Here is a 12757-nt window from a genome sequence, read left to right as displayed (position 1 = left end):
GTCAGAATCAACTTGAGGGCACTAACAAAATGTTATTATCTACTTAGATTTGAAAAAGAGAAAGTGGTGAAGTCTTCTATGATAAACACTAAAAGTTCAGTATGAGCCTATACACATGTGATCTTGAAATAGACCATCCTTTTGGAAATCTGGATAATATAGATAGTACCATGGGGATTATGCTTTCAGTTTTGGCTCATCTTGTTTTAATTTGGAAATCTGGGCAATATACTAATTTTGATTTGCAGAAAAGGTTGCTAGGATATTTCAGGAAATATAAAATTTCTTTGATTTACAAAACTTCTCATGAATGACAACAGTCAAGAACTCAGGAGGCGCGTGTATACAATAAATGGTGTTTACCTCAACTCACATTCTCTTAACTTATTTATACAGGACCACAAGGAAGTAGAACCAGAGGATGGGTAAAATAATCTTTGAATGAGATTTGTTGATGCATGTGGCAAAAACAGGACAAGGAAAGGGCAAGAGGAAGAAGGGAGCAGGGGAGGGAGATAATAACTCAGAAGGCATCATCATTGGTCTGGGGTCTGGGTTAGAGTTCCAACTCTGTCGCTTACTTACTTGGTGACCTTGTGCAAGTTTTTAAAACTCTCTAGTTTTATTTTCTCCTCTGTAAAATGGGGATAAACATTCCTTGCTTTAGAGAGTTGATATGAGAATTAAATGATATAATGAAGGGCAAGTGTTTAGCACAAGGCCTGGAATGTGGTTCGTGATTTATGACTGGTATATGGTATTACAGGGACTAGGAAGATAGGAAAAGTTGAACTTGAGTGTCTCACATTTACTCCTGGGTTGATAACCTCTCATTGTCCATTTATCTTTCATGCTTCAATCTTCTGCTGTTCTTCCAACACTTTCCTATTTATCCGAAAAGAACATGCCTAACAATTAGCCAGGTTTCTTTCAGAAAGGCGCTTGTTAACGTTACCATCTCTGCTTGCAAAGTGCCTCAGAAACTGAAGATCTATTTCTTGCATATATTTTGTAGAAAAGACTTCCTGGACAAAAGTGGTTTCATGATTTAAAAGTACTGTCTGCTATATGAGCCATACTGTTATTTTCTTTTTACCTAATTATTGAGATTTGGTCTTAGAGGTCTGTTGCTTGCCATAATTTTGCCTTCTCTTAATGTTACTGAGAACCATTTCTTTAATAATACCATTAAATTACTCATCGGGTTGAAGAAAGCTATAATGTTCATTTAACAGTATTTTTTTTTTTTTCCCCCAAAGCCCCAGTAGATAGTTGTATATCATGGTTGCATATCCTTCTAGTTGCTGTATGTGGGACACGGCCTCAACATGGCCAGAGAAGTGGTGCCTCGGTGCGTGGCCGGGATCCGAACCCGGGCCGCCAGCAGCGGAACGCGCGCACTTAACCGCTAAGCCACGGGGCCGGCCCCAATTTAACAGTATTTTCTTTTAGAATTTCCAAATTATTTCAGCTGAATGCTTTATATTTTCTATGTAATATTTTCTTAGAAACATAGACTAGAGAGACCTTTAAAAACTCCATAGCCTTATGCTTTTTCTCTGCACACCTCAGTACCTGACAACTGTAGTTTTCTAACTGCCTCCTAAAAATAATTCTGCCTGAGTCCTATTTGGTCTGGCCTTCAAACCTCATTAAATGCCATTTACAAGGCCAATCCACATATCCTCAGAAAAAACTAATTCAGCCTCATCTTATATTACAATGGTATTTTACTGTGTTCTTTCCATAACTTTTAAACTCAATGGAATTTCTTAAGTAATTATCATGGACAAGAATGGTGAAGATGAAAGTATGAACAAAATGAGATCCTTTCAGAAGGAGGAAGAAGATGTACAACGAAAGAGGCTGTAATAAATGAGTCTTTCCTGGACTTGGGATGAGCCACATGATGCTAAAGCGAGGTTGGCTAAATGAACCATAGAACTGCTAAAAAATAGACCCTTCATGACCCTTTCCCGCTATCCCCTTCAGCCCACGTACATAGGATTTTAGTACGAGGAATGTTTTGGAAGAAGATTGTCAGCTTAATAGACGGATGTGCTGTGGCATCTCCCTCCACCTCCAGATGTCAGTAGAAGAGAAAGGAGAGTGTCATTTTCCTCTCCAGCTGAGTGAGAAGGGGAGAATACAACTGTTGCAGAGAGTACGGATGCTTACATCTCACATCCTGGCTGGATGCTGTTGAGCTTCAGAATTTGTACGATGGCTCAGGCCCACCCTATGCCACCAGAGCAGCGACTAACATAGTTCTTGACAACACTCTGTATATCTAGAATTTGGCAAGACAGGAATGTGAAATGATTACTGTTGGCCAAGTGGACACTATGGGAGGTAGGCTTGAAAAAGCTTTTTGGGATCACACCAATAAGGCTGCCTGCAGGGGGATGGGAGAGTCTCCAAAGACCCCAGTGCACCTTGCAAGAGAAAGAGAAAGAAGAAGCATGTGCCCAAACGCCATCACACGGAGCACTCAGCACCCACGTGGGAACCACAGATCGTACCACCGAAGTAGTTTTTCCTCTTCTTCTAATCTGCCCTGGGAAGTGCCCAGAGTAGCAGTTGGAAGGTGGGGGAAGGAAGTGGAAAGAAGGAAGAAAAGACAGATCATAGCCCTTGGGTCAAGCCTGTGCTGGAATGGGGGAAGAGAAACACGGAATTGGGAGTGAGATTAAAGTTTTTATTCAAATGAAAATGGAATTTTTTAATACCTGAGAATGAAACTGCCTTAGTACCTAAAAGTGCGTTGGATATAGTCGGGGCTAAAGCCAGAGATCAGATGGAGCATATTGGAGAGAAATGGTGGGAGAAAAAGCTACTTTATAATTAAACTCTACAGAGTTCAGTTGGTTAGTAAACCAATTACATGACTAGGATATAGCCCAGAAAGTTCTAAGGCTAGGAAAGATTTTCATCTGATTGTCTACTCAATACTCATATTTATCTGATTGAGCGTTAATCTCTTAAATGCAGAGAAAATATTTTTCCTTGTGTGGCCAGAAATATATGTGTGACATTTTCTATTTCAGAGTCAGAAGAGAATGTCAGGGCAGAGTACAATGTACTAAGCAACAGGAAAGCTGTTTGAACGTGGAGCAAATTTTTTTAAGCATAATCTTTCATTTGACGCTTCTTTTCCTTTGCTCCTTTTGCCTTATCTATGCTATAAGAACCAAAGAAAATGGCTACATGTTGGGACAATATCACAATCCACTTACAGAATGCGACCTGGCTAGCTAAGAAAAGCAGCATGGAAAACCAGATGTGGAGGGGAAGGGTGACTTAGAGGAGAGGTGTGCCCTGTACTGTGCACTGCACTCTGAAAGGTTCTCTTGACTCCCAAACAGCTCAGGTGAGATGAGTGGCAGGGCTTGATGGTATACTCTGCAGCAGAGACTTCTCACTGGGAGAGCATTTTGAGGGAGCCAGATGCAAGGCAAGAGACTGGATGCTCTAAATATATTGATAAACATATGTTTAACCTGAAAATGTTTCCTCAATATGAGAAAAGTAACTTGTGTGTGATTACTATTGTTTAAATTTCCATTTAATAAGGTAATAACTCACTTAATGATAATAATAATAAATGGCTAATATTAAGCATTTACCATGTGCCAGGCACTTTGCTAAGCTATTTACATGCATTGTCTTATTTAATACAATGATCCAAAGGAGTAGGTAGTTGCATTATCCCCATTTTATGTGAGACAATTGACCTTTGAAACAATGTATATATCTTACCTATGTTCACTGCTAGTAAGTGGCAGAGAAGAACATTAATCCAGATCTAACTCCAAAAGTTAAACTCTTAATTCAGATAGAAGGTAGAACTTCTTTTTTATACAGATAATTTTTATTATTTAATTTTTATAACTCATCATAATTTGAAAAAAAAGAAACTGCAAATATTGAGATTTATACCAAGAGCTTTGATAATAACAGAAATTTTATACTACAGAGAAGACCAAACCTTTCTAAATTACAGGTTATATAATTAACTCTATCTTCTCTCCTTTTCATTTATCTTTCAACAATTATTGTTATAAATATGTAACTTACAGAACATTAAAGTTCAATTAAATGAGAGAACTGCTATTGCTGTATTCATTTCTATATATTTTTCAATTTCTACCATAGTGTAGAAATCAAATTCATTTCCTGAAATCTGATTCTCTCTCTCCAGTGTCATCTTTTTAAATGATAGAGAAAGAATTTCCATTTTCAAACCCAAATTTATATACTAGTTTGATGATGTAACACATTTTCAAAATTAAACACAGGGATATGTCTATTTTTCTATCTATCTATCTATCTATCTATCTATCTATCTATCTATCTATCTATCAACTAAAACTTGTAAGAAAATAAATAAATAGATAAATATAAATGTACATTAAAGTAAAAATATATATTTGTATTACTATTTTGACATCCTAATAATAAGAACTCAGACTGAACCAATTTATCTTATATTTATTGACTACTAAGAGTGTTTTGATAACTGGAAAATTCAAAACATACCCTTGAGGAAAATTCAAAATATACCCCAGAAGGAATTGCAAAGAAAAATTAACTGTTTTTGGTGTGTGGGAATGGAGGTAAACGCTTTACTAAAACTGCTTTGGGATTTAGAGTATTCTAATAAATAGAAAAATTTTAAAGGGACATAAACCTTTTAACTCAATATCCCAAATGCGAGACCTTTTCTCTTCCAAGAAGCTCCATTGATTTTCAAAGTTTACTTGGTCCATTAGAAGAGCATCATTTTTAAAAACGAGGACATGTACTTAGAGGCAGAGTGTGTCACTTGAGAGGACGTCTCAGGATATTGGTGTCCCTTTTAATCTGTGTTGCCTGACAAAACAGGCACAAAACTCAACACTTGGTTCAACACAATTAGTGGCTCTAGCTCTGTGTGGTACCAAAGCACAAGAAACGTAAAGTAGGCAGTACAAGCCTTGCTCAACTCGCTTTCAAAAGAGAGTATTTGATGCATTTTTTATGCTACTTCTCTTCTCTTCCATAAGATTTTAATGGACTAAAGTATGTCATGTGTATAGAACTCATGATAAAATGGAGAGACAGGCACTATATATTTGAAGTAGCTGCAGAAATAGATGAGAGAGAAGTCTTTTAAAATGCATCATCTGAATACAATTTAGCCTGAAAAGTAGAAGTGTTTTTGCTAAAATGCTTTTTAACAGCACAAGGAGATTTATACTATAAAAAGTCTAAAAGGATTATTCATCCCAAACGGATTATTTCTTTTCGAAATGAATATTTATAGAGAGCCTCTGAATTAGGCAGTAATCTTTGCCTTTGTTTAAACACAATTAACAATATGCAAAATAAGACAAGGCTTTTTAGAAAATATGTGAGCATGAGTACTATTATTGGCAGTCATTTCAATATCTGCACAGTGAGTATATAAATTGAGGAACGACTAACCTGTTATGCTCTTGATAATGAACACCTGTACACAATGAAAGCATGGCTGATTTTATGAATGCATGAAAATCCAACCAGGCAATTAATGTTCAATTTAAAATTCTAACTATTGAAAAAGTAGCAAAAAAAACAACTCATATTAGGCAAATCACAAAAGAAGAAAAGTTGGATGTTCTGTGAATGAATCTTTTCCAACATATTTGGGCTACTTTATCTTCTATTTTCTTGGTTGCTTACTTGTTATATGGAACAAATTTGAACATTTTTAATATGATTATTCACACTTAATGCAATAAGTTGACCATTTGGGATTCTTTTTTTTCTTTCTTTCTTTTTTTTTTTTTTTTAAAGGACCAGACCTGGTGTGTTTTAGAGAAAGAATCAACTCTCTTGATAGTTTATTTTGATTGTTATAAACTTTGTTCAATTTGTAAGAAGTCACAAAGCACGTTTTTTGGTCCAATTCTATAACTGGAATACAAAATAGACACTGTTAATTCTCTGTCTTCTATGTACACATATTTCTGACCTAGGTCCTGATACGGGTATGGGCATATAAAGGAAAGGAAAGAAATATTCCCTTTCAACAAAGACATACGAGTACCAGTACCAGACACTGTTCTAGGTGCTGAAGATAGAACAGTGAACAAACAAGACAAAATCCTCATTCTCAGTGCACTTATATTCTAAAGATTATTGAGATTCATATGTTATTATTGAGTGTAAAGACACAAAAATTCTTTTTTTCCCCTCCCTGTATCTGCCATCTCCCCCCACATTTTTCTATTGTTTTCTGATTGTTCTCATTGACATTATTGACATTTGTGTTTGCCTAAGCTAGTACCTTACTAGATACATTTTTATATACAATTTTATAAGAACATAAAAGATAAATCTCAATAAGATTTTGTCCAAGGTAATCAAGGCTAAAAAAATTTCTTTATACTGCTTCTTCTGGGTGATAGGCAAGATATCTTAAAATTTGTTTTTAAATAAACCTGTTAATTTCCCTTATGTAGTCATTAGAAACATTTTATCAGAGAAACATCACTCTAAAAGATTAGAATACTGCTGTATTTTCTAAATCAGGAAGCACATGGGTATTTATTTTACACATAGATTCAAGAAGGCAGTCGGTCCAGGAAAGACTATGTTTGTCTTTGCCAAGTGTAGTTTATACTGGGTTAGATGGTGAAGGGCAACATAAAGAGTTCTAAGGAAGTACACTGTAATTAAAGGTAACTGTTATCACCGGAGAAAAAGAGAGTGAGCCAATCTATTCTGAATTTTATGGACTTGCTATATTGAATGAGCATGTAATTAGAAGAAAAAGTTAACTATTTCAATTTCATGATAACTTGAAGATGGGTGCAAGGGTTGGGAGGAAATTGAAGCATCTAAACACTTGTATTTGTGGAAACAAGGAGAAAAAAGATCCGAAAACAAATAAAGTAAAAGAATTATTTTCAAGGAAATGATTTTACGATGTCTAGTAAAATGAATCAGGAAAAATTATACTAAAGCACGCAATCATATTTAGTTCAACTTGCTTTCGAAGTGATTAGAGGCATACCAAATAGCATTCTGATTCTCCAAATTCTTACCTGCTTCATTTGTGCGGATCATTCGAGATGGGGTGCTTGGATCTCCAGTCCCAATTGGATTGGTGGCCACCACTCTAAATTCATATTCCACCCAAGGGTTCAGGTCCACTGCCATGGCTGACTCCATGTCCCCTGTTATGATTTCTGGAACTATGGAAAGGAAGGAGATTTCACATCATTAGGAGGACTGGAAAATGATTACGAATGGCAATCAAGGCTAACATAGGCACTGATAGAACCAGCAGGCTGATGCATACTTCCCTGTAATACATGGTCATCGCATCACCTGTGGTCTCACTAGTAAAATGAAAATCAATCTTTAAGGAAGTAAGCATTTGCACATGTCAAAGTTTGTTGTAGTTAGAATCCTTTCTTCTCATCTTTATACGTTAATTGCCGTAACATAACTTGCCATTATCTACACTAAAAATCATGTTGTCAACCCTTCTGCCCCACATAAGAGCCCAACTAATGCTGTAATTTAAGCAGCTATTTCTTCTAAAATTTCTAGGAAAGTTTCTTGAGCAGTTTGGCTCTCCCAGTTCTGGCAAACAAGCCCAGCCACTCGGCAGTTCCAAACAGCAGATTAAGAATACATCTCTCTAATTTAAAAACTGCCGTTTGTGGTTTCTAAGCGGAAGCTCTGAACTCTCCATGGAGTGACTTTTGTATTACATTTAGATTCTATTAAAGCATAAAATTTTCAATAAAATTACCACATAGTGAAATATTTTTTGCATAGCATATATGCTCTATTTGGGACTGCTGCCTAGGAAATATTTCTGGAAGGATATTTGTTACAGGGAAGAAAATGGAGAAAGAGGAAAACTTGCCTTATGATGTGCAAAGATACTCTGGATTTATACCAGTCCTGGATTTCTTTAAGCATGGTGGGGCAGTGGGAGGCTCTTCATTTGGTGACTCGGTGCAGTTTTACTATGGCAAGGTGGGATTAAATGTATCTTGGATTTTCCAAAAAAATCTCTTTCGAAAAGTATCAAGAGAATGTTACCAAATACCCAGCTCTGTGAAAGGTGAATGATCAGAGCACAGGCATGTGGGCTGCCTAACATATCGCACAGCACTGCAGAGCTGTGATTTTTTTTAAGGAGAGAAATGAAGACCTGGAAAAAAGTCTGTCCTCTCTTCTGCACTAGCCAGTGAGCAATATCCTTGGAGTCTAGGAGGTAGGGGAAAAAAGGCCACTGTTCAGTACATGGCTTGGTGAAATGCAGAGCTAAGCCTGCCAAATACAAAGGTGGGAAAAAAAGATCCTCAGACACTCAGCTCTCCCTAAGCCCCAACCTACACTGTGTTACCAATACTTGCCTTGAGTCCTCCAGGCTTTACTTCATTGTTTCATTTACTTGTGTTTATGTCAGTCACCTCAAGCAACTCCATACTTGTAGGTCATCCTTCATCCCCTTTATTCTGATCCCCATTGAATTCTGCACATTTCCTTTTCCGCCCCAGTTCTTAGCTCTCCCTAAGAAAGTAGAAAGTCTTCTACTGTGATCTTTGGAAATCATAATCTATCATTAGCAAAATCCCCTATTTGCTCATTCTTCTTTCTGAATATTCTTCTAACTTTTTACTCTAATGGAAACCTGAAGCCCCTGTGAGAAAACTTTACCCCTCTCAAGGGGTGCCCTCTTAAGATATTGTAGAGAAGAGGAACCAATCCGTCTCAGTTGTGTCTCTTTTTCTCCCTGCAAAATTGTCTCTAATGGATTTTTTTTTCTATTATCGTACAAGCATGTAGGTATTCTTCCCACCAAAAACAAAACAAACTCAAAATTTCCTTTCCATCTAGACTTCATCCAGTTTCCTGTTTCTTTTACAGCAAAACTTCTTGAGGGTTGTTATACTATTACTTGTTGTCTCCAATTATTTTCCTTCTATTCTCTCTTGAATCCACTCCAATCAGGCTCTTACCTCCAGCATTCTGTCATAACTGCTCCTGTCCAAGATCACCAGTGGTCTCTATCACTAAACCTTATGGTCAGGCCTCTGTTCCTCATCTTACTTGACCATCCTTTGACACAGATGATCGTTCTCTTCTCTTTGAAATACTTTTCAAAATATAATTTCTGTTTCTCTCCACCTGACTATGCCTTATCAGTCTCCATTGCTGGTTTGTTTTCATCTTTCAGATGCACCCTCATTCTACTAATTTCCATTTTCTCACTCCATGGTAATCTTATCCAGTCTCATGGTTTTAAATACCCTCTATATGCTGATGACTCCAATATATTCAGCCACTAACCCCTTGCCTAGACTCCAGACTCATATGTACACTGGCTTATTATATTTTTCCTTTTGGATAGGGTCCTCAACCTTAAATTTCCCAACCTCCCTAATGTACTTCTACAGTATTCCTTATTAAGTGAATGACAGTTCCATTCTTACAGATGTTGTAGCAATAAATCTTGGGGTCATCAGAGACTCCTTTCTTTCTCTTTTGTCTTACTCCAACCTATAAGCAAATTACGACATGTCTGTTGATCTTTCCACTTCTCTTTGTAACAAATTTCTTAAAAGAGTTATCTATATTAACTTTTCTCCCATTTTCTCTTGAACCCATTCTTGTCAGACTTTATTCCCTACCATTTTACTAAGACTGCTATTGTCAAAGTCACCAATGACCTCCATGTTGCTAAAATCAATGATCAATTCTCAGTCCTCATCTTACTTGACATTTCAGCAGCTTTTGACATAGTTGATTACTCTCTTTTCCTCCATAGATTTTATTCTTTTGTCTTCCATGATATCACATTGTCTTGGTTTTCCTTTCAACTAAATGTTTGCTTCCTCTCTGTGTGCGTTGGCTGGTTCCTCTTCTTCACAACTTTTTACTATTGGGTGCCCTAGGGCTCGATTTTCATGTTTTTCTTTGCTTTATACTTATATCCTTGCAGGTGACATGCAATCTTGTGGTTTTAAATGCAATTTACATGCCAATAATTTCCTAATTTATCTCTTTATCCTAAATCTCTGTCTTAAACTTCAGACTTGTGTATCCAATTGCCTACTTATCTCCATTTGTATGTCTAATGTATGTATTAAACTATCTCCTAAATTGAACTCCTGTTCCACCCCTACCCCAAATCTGTTCCAACCACATAGGCTTCTCCATGTGAATTGAAAGTAACTCACTCCATCCTTGAGTTGGTCAGGTCAAAAATCTTGTAGTCATCCTTGAATTATTTTTCTCTTACTCTCCTCACATCCAGTTTTTCAGGAAACGTATGGGCTCTATCTTCCAAATATTTCTGAATTCTGACCATTTTTACCACCTCCACTTCTGTCATCCTGAAGCACCACCTCTCAATTATAATAGCTTCCTAACTAGTTTATGTGACTCTCCCATATGCTATTTTCAACATAGTTTGAGTAAATATATTAAAAGATAAGACTTAGAATATCAATCCTTCAATGTCTCTTCACTTCTCTCAGGAGGAAAGCTCAAGTCCTACATGACTTTGTCCTGCCAATCTCTCCAAATTCATCTTATACCATTTTCCCTAAAGCTCACTCTGCTCCTGCCTCACTGGTCTTCTAATGTTCTTGCATATAATGCTTCTAATGCCTTTGCATTGTTGCTCCTTATACCTGGGCTGCTTTCCGCTCCTTACTGGCACAGCTAAATCCACACCTCCTTCAAAAGTTCACTCAAATGTACCTTCTCAATGAAGCTCATCCTGACTATTTTATTTAAAATTGCAACGTGTCTGCTATGGACTGAACTGTGTCCCCCCTCTCCCCAAATTCATATGCTGAAGCCCTAACTCCGAGTGTGATTGTATTTGAAGATGGGGCCTCTAAGGAAGTAATTAAGGTTAAATGAGGCCATAGAGTGAGGCTCTGATCTGATAGGATTAGTGTCCTTATCAGAAGGGACACCAGAGACCTCGCTTCCTCTCTTTCTGCCATTATAAGGACATAGGGAGAAGGCTGCTATCTGCAAGTCAGGAGAGTTCTCACCAGGAACAGAATTGAATTGGCTGGCAACTAGCTCTTGGAATTGCCAGCCTCCAGAACTGTGAGAAAATATGGTTCTGCTTTTTAAGCCACCAAGTTTATGGTATTTTGTTATGACAGCTTGAGCAGACTAATACACTGCCCCTACCATAGTACTTCTGACCCTTCTTATAATATAATATGTCTTTATTTTTTTATTCATTAACTTCCAAGGTACTATATAATTCACCTATTTATTATGTTCTTTCTTTATTGTTTGTCCTCATTCATGAGAATACAGTCTTCACAAGGGTAGGGATTTTTGGTTTTGCTTTGTTCACTCATGTATCCCAGGTGCCTAGAACACTACCTGGAAGGTGCTTGATAAATTTTTAATGAATGAATGAAAAGGGAGTTTAAATTGCCAGGTGTGATCAAAATTGGCATAATTTCTGTTTTAATCTTGATGTATTTCAGGCTTTATGTTAAAAAACAAAATTAGTATCGAATATAAAAATATACTTCCTCCCAGGCTACATATATCTATATCTTCTTGGCCATAATTATTAGTTTTAAAGACTCTTTTCTCCACCCCACATCCTCTCCACCATCCTTAATTCTAATCCTTCCTTTTTTTTTCTTTTTGTGAGGAAGATCAGCCCTGAGCTAACATCTGTGCTAATCCTCCTCTTTTTTTTTTGCTGAGGAAGACCAGCTCTGAGCTAACATCCATCGCCAATCCCCCTCCTTTTTCTCCCCAAAGCCCCAGTAGATAGTTGTATGTCATAGTTGCACATCCTTCTAGTTGCTGTATGTGGGACGCAGCCTCAGCATGGCCAGGGAAGCGGTGCGTCGGTGCGTGCCCAGGATCCGAACCCGGGCCACCAGTAGTGGAGCGCACGCACTTAGCCGCTAAGCCACGGGGCCGGCCCCTAATCCTTCTTTAAAAAGGGGAAAAAAAACAAAAAACAAAACAGGTTTAGAAATTCTAAATTCATTGCTAGTTGTAAGGGCTATAAAATAATTGTAAAAGGCATGAGTCAAAGGTATTAATATTTTTGGTGAAATAACATGTAATATGAAATAAATTAGAAACAAACTTTTTTATAAAATTAGGATTTAGATTTCAAATGCAGTATCATGGAGATTAAAGATAATGGAGAATGTATACCAAAGTAACTATTTTTAAAGCCTTGCAGGTATCTTTTTATAAAGATATTCTTTCTGAAGCTAAAGGGGACAGGTTGGTTCCAAAGAAAACATGCTGCTCCAGAGAGGACACACAGCAACTAAAGACAGTGGAGGACTTCATATCAATTCAGGGAGAGAAACTTGTTAAAATGCCTTTCCTAGTAAAAGAATTGCATCTAAGAATTTAATTAAATAATTAAAAGTAAACTACGTAAATAAGCCTGACTAGTTGACAAATTTAATCAACCAATCAATCAATCAATGGAAAACATATCCACAGATAAAAGACATGTCCACTGATAGAAGAATAGTTAAGAAACACATTTGAATTAAGTAAACAATGCCCAATCAATTCAATGATTATAGGTGATTTGGTATTCCTAGGCAGACACAGCAAGAAACTAGGTCCGCTAATACTGCTCAATAATATGAAGAAGAAAGTCAGATTTCCAAATCAAACGCAGTTTGTATGAACCGAAAATGGGTCTGCAAGTGAAATTATCTGTTCCTATGGTTGTTTTCATACTTTCTTCAAA

At 36.9% G+C, this 12757-nt stretch overlaps 1 protein-coding gene across 5 annotated transcripts in view; it reads right to left on the bottom strand.

Moving 5' to 3' along the window:
• The window catches only part of CNTN5 (contactin 5), an 824990-nt gene that overhangs the window by 53293 nt on the left and 758940 nt on the right, over positions 1–12757 (bottom strand). For all 5 annotated transcript variants that reach the window (XM_087433624.1, XM_087433627.1, XM_087433626.1 and 2 more), the window contains one exon: positions 7071–7220. In XM_087433624.1, coding sequence (XP_087289750.1) covers positions 7071–7220 — 150 coding nt within the window. The remainder of the gene's footprint in view (positions 1–7070; positions 7221–12757) is intronic.

The sequence above is a fragment of the Ceratotherium simum genome, chromosome 7 (assembly GCF_057802395.1).
Source record: "Ceratotherium simum simum isolate JZ-2026a chromosome 7, ASM5780239v1, whole genome shotgun sequence".
In the NCBI taxonomy this organism is placed as follows: Eukaryota; Metazoa; Chordata; class Mammalia; order Perissodactyla; family Rhinocerotidae; genus Ceratotherium; species Ceratotherium simum.
The sequence above is the reverse complement of the archived record's forward strand: the minus strand, read 5'-3'. Positions and strand labels throughout refer to the sequence as shown.